The sequence below is a fragment of the Harpegnathos saltator genome, unplaced genomic scaffold (assembly GCF_003227715.2).
Source record: "Harpegnathos saltator strain DR-91 unplaced genomic scaffold, Hsal_v8.6 scaffold19, whole genome shotgun sequence".
Taxonomy (NCBI): Eukaryota; Metazoa; Arthropoda; class Insecta; order Hymenoptera; family Formicidae; genus Harpegnathos; species Harpegnathos saltator.
In genome coordinates this window covers 522,645-532,640 of record NW_020229972.1, presented here as the reverse complement: position 1 = coordinate 532,640, position 9,996 = coordinate 522,645, and the positions used below count along the sequence as shown (strand labels likewise).

Here is a 9,996-nt window from a genome sequence, read left to right as displayed (position 1 = left end):
ATTAATAACTCGATAATTATTGCGAATTTCGCAAAACAGTGAGACTTTTATGTTTGTCTTAATCCAATCTACCTTCACATTTCGGGTTGCCAGCTAATTACCCGACACTCTATATATACATATATGTTTACACATTATTATGTCACTGGTACTGAAGCATATGACGAAAGTAGAGGGATAAGCCTTGCACAACTTGTTTGATTATATGCAGAGTATTAAACGGGGATGCAAGGAGTGCGCCGTACCCGGATGACCAAAGGACGTCAGTAATGTATTAGTATAAAAAAGGGATTTATAAGTCGAATGATGGAGATATTTGGAAAGTCTTAGGTGATCATTCTACAAAAAAGGTCGTCTAAAATTCTGCGGGATTGTTTATAGAAGAATGTCATCAAAAATTTTGCCTCAGAGCGGCGAGGAATAATTTCACACCCGGACAACAGCAGCCCTTGGTACGGCTCTAATTAAGGAAGACTTAAGAACGTTGTCTTCTTTAAGCTGTTCTAATATTAGATATGGGATCGTCGATATGTCGGACGTTGAATGCAGTATGAATCTTTCATAAAATTATTTTTATATTTGATTTAAACTCCAAGGAGCTTAAAAATTATTTTATTACACACTATTTTTGTGATAGAACAAGTATAAGTTTATTTATTTATATTGTTTATTGTATTACAAAGATTATATTGCTAAGATTTATGTCCAGTTAGTAACTTGATATTATTTATAACAAATGTATATATACCAGAGAAATATATATACAGCTCATTTATAATTGGAATTGATGAAATTTCTGTACACGCACATACACGTACACAAGTATGACTGTACTAGACGTCCTATGGCTCTCTCGACAATGGCTTTGCCTTGTCTCGAATTTGTCTTGAAGATATCCTAAAAGCGTTCCGAAAACATCCTCGTCCTCTCCTAAATATGACCTGCAAATGTTATAAAGGTGTCCTATAAATCCGATCCATAAAACGTCCCCAGGATGTCCTTAGCACCTCACATTGAACATCTTTGTACCCTCCTGAATATTTGTCCTGTGGCTGTCTCGAGGACATCCTTGTACTTTCTTGAGTATGTCCTGAGAATGTCCCAAAAGCGTCCTGAATGGGATGTCTTTTGGACATTCTCAAGATGACCCATATATATAAGAATGTCCCCACCTGGCCCCAAGATATCCTACGATATATTCAGCATAATCCTGAAGACGTTATGTGCTATTTAGGTACATATAAATATATATATTAGGAGTACAAATAAGTTTCCGCCGTTTGACAAAAGATGGCCCCACAAGGAGGTTATGTTGAAATTGTCAGATGTAAAACGTAATATCGTAAGTTTGGACATCTGGTAACAACATAACCTTGAAGTATTAGTGACTCCGTATCAGCATCACATAATTTTTTTCGTGCGAAAATGTCAAGTTTTGTGCCGAATAAGCGTCATTTGCAGGATTTTGATTTACTTCTTTAAGCTTTTGATTTACTTTTTTAATTTGAAGAAATCTGTCGTTGAGGCGCATCGATTGCTTGTAGAAGCATATGGTGAGACTGCTTTAAATTCACCAAGTTGTCGTGAGTGGTTTCAAAAATTTAAAAACGGTGAGTTTGACGTAGAAGACAAAGAACGTAGTGGAAGGCCGAAAGTGTACGAAGACATGGAGTTGGAAGTATTAGGTGCGCAACTAAGTTCCCGCTGTTTTTCAAGAGATGGCTCCAGTAGTAAGTGCTAGTCGATTGTGACATAACCAAAACGTCATGAACCAAGCTTAGACATATGGTAAACAAACCGCTTTGACACATTAGTGATTTTGTTTTTGCGTCATATACTTTTGGTTGTGTGAAAATGTCTGATTTTGTGCCAAATAATCATCATTTGCGGGAAGTGTTGCTTTTCTTCTTTCATTCGAAGAAAACGGCGGCTGAAGCGCATCGAGAACTCCAAAAAGTTTACGGAGATGCTGCTCTAAGTGAAGCAACGTGCCGTGATTTGTTCCGTCGCTTCAAAGACGGTGATTTCGAGGTTGACGACCGTTCGCGTGAAGGAAGGCCAAAAACCTTCGAAGATGCTGAATTGGAGGCATTGCTTGATGAGGATTCGTGCCAAACGCAAAAAGAGCTTGCTTCAGCATTAGGAGTTACCCACCAAGCCATTTCCAAGCGATTGCATGCGTTGGGAATGATTCAAAAACAAGGAACTTGGGTTCCTTATGATTTGAAGCCAAGAGACGTTGAGCGTCGTTTTTTCGCCTGTGAACAACTGCTCCAGCGGCAAAAAAGGAAGGGTTTACTTCATCGCATCGTTATGGGTGATGAAAAATGGATTCATTACAGCAACCCAAAGAGAACAAAATCATGGGGACTGCCCGGTTATGCTTCTACGTCGTCGGCTCGGCCGAATATTCACGCTGCGAAGGTTTTGCTGTGTATTTGGTGGGACCAGGGCGGTGTTATTTATTATGAGCTGTTGAAACCGAACGAAACCATCACTGGGGAACGGTATCGAACTCAATTGATGCGATTGAGCCGAGCACTGCGCGAAAAGCGGCCACAATACGAGCAGAGGCACGAAAAAGTGATTCTACAGCATGACAACGCTCGGCCTCACGTTGCCAAACCCGTTAAAACCTACTTAGAAACGCTCAAATGGGAAGTCCTACCCCACCCGCCATATTCCCCAGATATTGCGCCGTCCGATTATTACTTGTTCCGTTCGATGGCACATGGCCTATCTAAGCAGCGCTTTACATCATATGAAGATACTAAAAATTGGGTCGATTCATGGATAGCCTCAAAAGATGAAGAGTTTTTCCGACGTGGTATCCGAATGCTGCCAGAAAGATGGGAAAAAGTAGTGGCTAGTGATGGACAATACTTTGAATAAAACGTAATGTACCGTTCTTTCACAATAAATTCCTAATTTTTGATAGAAAACGGCGGAAACTTATTTGTACTCCTAATATATATAAGTACTGCCAGAATTAAACAGTGACAGTTTATGTTAATATTATTAACATGTATGCTATAGATTTTCAGTTCTGACAGTGAATGTGAAAACGCTATCGAAGTACATACCCAGATAGTCAAACCTGCGCGAGCAAATTTCGAACAAAGCCTGCTATCATAGTTTGATGGCAAATAGGCATCAAATTTAACGCAGAATCTGTTATATCAAATTATGCCGCCAATCTGCGGTCAAATATGCGCCAGATCCTGTTGTCAGATATTTTACGGCAGATTTGTAGCAGAAACCGCGCAAGACTTACAGTAATTTGACGGCAGATTGGCGGCAGAAACTGAGCAAACTCTACGCGCAGACTCTACGTGTAGTTTGGCAGCAGGACCTGCGCGGTTTCTGCCGACAATCTGCTCGCACGACCTGTCACACAGGTCCTATCGACAAAACACGAGCCTAATGAGGACACAGATGGCTATAATTTTGATGTGGAGATCTGATCGAAATTGGCGTCAATCTGCGCGCATTCCGTTAGCATTTTGCTTATTGGGTACTTTGCTCTCTCAATCTTAACAGGAGCTTGGGCAAGCCACTTGGAAGTAGTATCTGCAATTTCATCATCACTTACGTGTTGGTGTGTTGTACGAACAGCTTCTATAACATAAAACATTATTAAAAACATTTTAGTTTTAATAATATTTATATGCAGGATATTTGGCAGCATTCGTACGTCTGCTCGTGTGCAGGTAATGCGTTAAGCATATTGTGTACTAATGTTACATATACAGTCATACAAATACATTACCTACACATATGTTTAGTATACCCGTATCAATATATATATACATATATATATATATTGTTCACAATGCAATGTATATTAGAAACTTGTAACAATATGTAATATATAGTTTTGCTATATACTAGGTGTGCAACTAAGTTTCCGGGTTTTTTTGATCAACGAAAAATGGAAAATTTCAAGAGAAATATAAAAAATGGTTTATTCAAAGTATCGTCCCTCGCTAGCTACACATTTTTGCCATCTCTCTGGCAATACCGCGACGATAAAACGACGCGTCTTTGGACCGAAACCATTCACCCAACCAATTTTGCACTTCTTCGAAATTGGCCAAGTGTTGCCCAGCCTAGCCATGCGCCATCGACCGGAACAAGTGATAATCGGAAGGAGCCAGGTCTGGCGAATACGGCGAGTGCGGTAGCAAATCCCATTTCAGCGTTTTGATGTCCTGGACGATGGAAGTGCGATGGCATGGAACGTTGTCATGCTGCAATATCACTCGTTCGTGTCTCGTGTCCCATTCTGGCCGTTTTTCGAGCAATGTATGGTTCAAATTGATCAGTTGTTGTCGGTAGCGATGCCAATTGACAGTTTTGCCCGGTTTCAGCAGCCCATAATACACGATTCCTTTTTGGTCCCACCAAATGCAAAGCATTGTCTTCTTTCCGAAGCGATTTGGCCGTGCCGTCGATGTTGATGCTTCGCCAGGTAAAAGCCACGATTCTTGCGTTAGGGATTCTCGAAATATATCCACTTCTCATCGCCAGTAACAATTCGATGCAGGAAACTCTTTCTTTCATGCCGCAAAAGCAAAATTTCGGAAGTGGCTTTTCCACTTTCCATTTGTCTCTCAGTCAACTCATGCGGAACCCATTTTCCTTCTTTCTGGATCTTTCCCATCTCATGTAGGCGTTTGGAAATCGTTTGCTGCGTTACTCCCAACTGTTCTGCAAGCTCTTTTTGTGTTTGTGCCGAATTCTCTGCGAGCAGTTGCTCCAAATCATCATTATCGCATTTCGGAGGGCCTCCAGGGCGTTGTTTGTCGATTAGATTGAAATTACCCCTCACGGAAAAAAACTATTGGATTGCTAATAGTAACTATTAAACGCCAATAGTTACTATTGACAATCCAATAGTTATAACTAGTGGGAATTATTAGAATGTAATAGTAGGTACTATTAAAATATACACTAGTGCAGATATTTAACAGTATACACTAATCATTCAATAGTACAAACTAATAGTGTGCAGAAGTATGCAATATTAAAATAACTAATAGTATGCATTCTGTATATTGCACACTTCTGTACACTATTGGTTAGCATTATTGAATGATTAGTGTATATTGTTAAATCTTTACACTAGTGCATATTTCAACAGTACTTACTATTACATTCTCATAATTCCCAATGATCAATTGTTAACAATTGTATAGTGGGCACTATTTATTACTAATATTGTTGTCGTGATTTCTGCTTATAACTATTGAATTGCTAATAATAATTATTGGCGTTCAATAGTTAGTATTAACAATCCAATAGTTTTTTTCTGTACGGGAAACGTAAAGAAATTAATGTAAAAATAATCTTATCAATTTATTTATTAAATAGTTACAATTACATAATACTGAGAAATTAATCACGTTCAATATTATTTACAAGGCGAACAATGTAATGCTTATCCATATTGTCATATAGAATGTTTATACATTTGCTATGTAACATGTCAGGAAAGACAGCGACGACGGAATCAGTCATGCAAGTAATGTGAACAAGACGATTCGATGAAAGTGTTGGATTGTTTGTTTTACAAATTTCCACATCAACACGATTAAGAATCTTCCCAATAATAACATATCGTACATCATCATTTGACACAGTACGGACACCGAAAATTCCGGATATTGTTATAAACATATCATTTTGTAGTAATGCTGTACTGTTGTGTCGTTTTTGAAGTTTTTTATAGTTCTCGGCATGCCATAACACGTTTCGAAAAATAAAACGCTTGTATCTGTCACTCTCGTTTAAAACACTTTCATGTAAAAGAGTTTCTATACATGTTTGCTCTATTAACGTTAATGGTCTTCGAACCAGCTTTCCAAATATTTTAAAATTAGGTTCATACTCCAAATAATTTTTTGTATGATACATTGTACTCATTTTATCATATAAAATTTGTATATTTTTAGAACAATCGGGTTTCGAAAACACCTCTAAACATAAATTTTCAACACGCTTTGATCTGAGATATGATTTGCATATTTGTTCTGAAACGGCTTGCGAGTTGCGAAACATTTTTCTTAGTATTCCATTATAGTATTCATAAGGAAAAGTAGATATAGCCCATAGAGCTCCGAACTGTTTAACATACTCTGGGATATGTAACAATAAATGTACATTAAACTTGTAATATTCTAAGCCATATAAGTCTTCTATTTTAAACACAAATGTTTTCAATGCACTTGTAGCCATCGATAAATCTATGTCACTGATTTTTTCTTGTAGAAATATATACATACTATAAAATATAAGAAGGAACCAATATTTCAAATATTGTAAAGGCATTACATTTTGTAAACAAATAAGAGAGTAGTAAAGTAAGAAATGCTTCCATTCTGATGCTTTCCATAAATTTCTTTCATTGATAGATCTGGACGTTCAAGTAATCTCACACGGTGGCTTTATTTGCAGAAGTTTTTCATCAATAAGCTTTATTTTGTTTCCTATATACCAGATTTTTTCGTGATTTGACGAATTAAACCAGGCATCCGTAAAAGTTTTACACACTCCCAGTAAAACAGTATGAAGGTAATCAGGTGTAAACGAAAACGTAATGTTAAAAACTGGTAAGAGCATTAAAATCGATTGCCCTTTCACACCGTGAGATACAGTTCGAGTTTGCATAGCAATTTCACAATCAACTTCATGTTGGCGCGATGTATGCAGTTCCTGTACGCAACCGGGATATATTCTTGTCATTCCTCTACCAATTTCAACTTGTATACCTTCATGCAAGCAAAAACTGCATCCGAAGCTCCCGTTATATTGTTTTATATTTCGTAACAAAGGTCGCGCGACAGAATCTACAGGAGACGCGATTGTATGTACTCTAATACGAATTTCTTCTTCACCAAGCACGTTACGCCTACGTTACGTAATACCTATTTCATGCATGGAGGTCAATTCTTTAACGAGTAAAGATAAAAATAAATTCATATCAGGTTTTTCTTTACCATACCACAGCTACATAACATCATATTTTTTCTCCTTTCTCTGTACGGCAATTCATTCACCATCGCTTATATAGGCCACATAGATACAGACGATGAACGAAACACTTGAACGTCGTCAGTACTAATTTGCAGCGTGATATCATGTAATTGAATTATCCCTATATCTTTTAAAAATGTATAAAACTTTCCGGAAGTTATATCAGAATAATTATCGTTTTCTCTTTGAAGCATAGTATACTTTTGCTATTCACAAAGTCGCGCAACTGCTGCTCCAAAGGCAAATATAGGAAATAGTTCCTATTTTTTTCCAATGCATATTTGTTATATCTACATTGACATTCTCGACAAACAAAGTTTTCTTCCGGTTTATTATCCGCAACAAGTGTTTTAAACTTTATATAACACTCTGGACAATAATAGCAGTTACATATTGACGCTGGAGTATCATATTTCTTCATAAATATGTGCTTCGTATGGTATACCGAGTATGGTAAGTGACAATTTATCAAAGCGATGAGGTCTTCAATAGCAACATTAGTCAGATTGTGTCGTATCGCAAAGTTTAATATGAGAAGTTCACTTTCTATCTTGGATATATTCGATCGTTCATATAATGGAACTTGTTCCTGTAAGTTGAATATCAAATATTATTTGCACATTCAAAAAGTTATTTTTAGATATTGATAATTAAACTCTACAACGTACATCATAGATTTCATACAGATTATACAAAGTATGAATGTACATATTGTAACATTTTTCCATATAAAATATGCTACAAACTTATGGCAGATTTCTCTTTGGCTGCAAAATTTACACTCACAAACTTTAATTTATTAGAATCCATTAAAGTACCTGATCATTGCTCTCTGCTGAAACAAAATCTGCTTTTCCTGCAAACTCGAAACATTCTTCATAGTCTTGAAACATTTCATCTAAATTAGATACATCATTATTATCTAGAATATCAAACACGCTTCGTCTTTCGTTTCTACTCGAACTGTTTGAATCATCTGATATCGATACAGTATCAGAGTCTGCTCTATGAACTACAGAGCTGTCATCCGTACTGGTATTCTATAAAATAAAATACAAATTGCATTGTCAAGAATGGTAGTAAAAGTATTTTGTTTTCAAAGTGTTCTACATTCATTATTAAATAATTCAAGGGGATATTTTATTTTGAAGAACAGAATAATATTTTTAGTCACAATTTACAAAGAGCATAAGACCTTATGAACAATTTATTTGATCATTGATATAACCTGAACTTTATAAAATATAGTAAATCAGAAAATATCATTGGCTTTCGGATCAATAGAAAAGTATTACATATTTTTACAAGATTTCATACACGTATGTGTATTTCACTGTAAGTTTCATTATTTTTATTTTACTCCATCTAATGTTTGGAATATTTTGTATCAACAAAAAAATTATATCAAAGTAACTTTTATATAAAATGGTTTTATATAAAAAACTTTAATATAAAATGGTAAATTTATAAATTGGTTTGTATTTGCCAAACATACTAAATTTTTATTTGAAAAGTTGAAATTTGATGCAGTAATTATACAATACTTACTGCATTAGCACTATCTCCTGGATTGTCAGGTAAATTTGAGTCGTTAACACTTTCATCACTATCTTCCGACATATCTTCAGCAGTAGTGGCACATTTGTCGTTATTGGAACTCACAGATAATTGTCGTGATATCATTCACTTGTATCATTCACTTGTTGTTTCCAAAAGGAAATAAAGGAGTACATATTCTATTATAAATAAGAAATTATACAGGGTAGGGGGTTATAAGTTTACAATCCGAAATGTGAAGGTAGATTGGGTTAAAACAAACATAAAAGTCCCATACCATTTTGCGAGATTCGCAATAATTATCGAGTTATTAATGACAGAAATCTGAGGAATGGGAGCGCGCCGACATAGATGATTGGAGAAGCGTTGCAACTACTCAGGCCACAACGCGACCCACTCGACCTAGCAACTGTTGGCAGCGTGCGGCGAGACGTAAATCCGGCGAGATAAAACAACGAATAGCAGCGCATTATCTTTCCCCTCGCCGCGCACCGGCAACTGTTGCTGGATCAACTGAGCCGCACTGCGGCCTAAGCAGCTGCAACGCTTCTCTAATCATCTATGCCGGCATGCTCCCACTCCTCAGATTTCTGTCATTAAGAACTCGATAATTATTGCGAATTTCGCAAAACGGTACGGGACTTTTATGTTTGTCTTAACCCAATCTACCTTCACACTTCGGGTTGTAAACTTTTAACCTCCCCACCCTGTATATATAAAAGATATTTTTGTAATGAAATATATAAATATTAAAAGTGAGTTTCTCTTTTCTTTTATGTCATTCTTTTACAATACAATCAAAATTAAATGTACTAAGTAAAGAGGAATCATAAATATATATTATAAACTGACCTGTTGTAACAGCATCTGTTCTCCTTGTTTACGAAAACGGATTGTTGACTCAGGTACTAGCACATTTTCATCTTGCAAATATCGCTTATAATACCCTCTTTTAGTCAATCCATTATCATTATTCTTATCCATTTTTTACATGTAATATATATTACACGAATATATATATGGAGAAACACTTAACGTTAACGTCTATATCCGTTATTTTACATCCAGTACTTAGAAAACTTACAAAAGAGTATAAACAATCAAATTCACTTAGCTCGCTTAGCGCTCGTGCTCTACTAGGGCTGCGTTTCATAATTCACTACCAGTACTGAAAATCTATTATACGAGGGTGGTCCGATAAGTACTTAGCCTACAAAAAAAAAACGAAAATTTTGGAAAAGTGGCGATTTATTTCTCAACATAGTCTCCTTTTAGCTCGATACACTTGACCCAGCGATGCTCCAACTTCTTTAACCCGTCTGAAAAATACGTTTTCTCGAGGTCTGCAAAGTAGGCCTCCGTGGCGGCGATGACCTCTTCATTCGACTCAAATTTCTGCCCGGC

The 9,996-nt window shown here is 36.4% G+C and overlaps 1 protein-coding gene across 1 annotated transcript; it reads right to left on the bottom strand.

The window, feature by feature from the left end:
* Nucleotides 1-6,331: 6,331 nt before the first annotated feature.
* On the bottom strand, nt 6,332-9,138 carry LOC109504316 (uncharacterized). Its single transcript, XM_019843679.2, has 3 exons — nt 8,584-9,138; nt 7,854-8,075; nt 6,332-7,624 (listed from the first exon to the last, which is right to left on the bottom strand). Exons 1-3 carry the CDS (start codon nt 8,716-8,718, stop codon nt 7,193-7,195), a joined length of 789 nt encoding a protein of 262 aa, XP_019699238.2. The 5' UTR covers nt 8,719-9,138; the 3' UTR covers nt 6,332-7,192.
* Nucleotides 9,139-9,996: the final 858 nt, after the last annotated feature.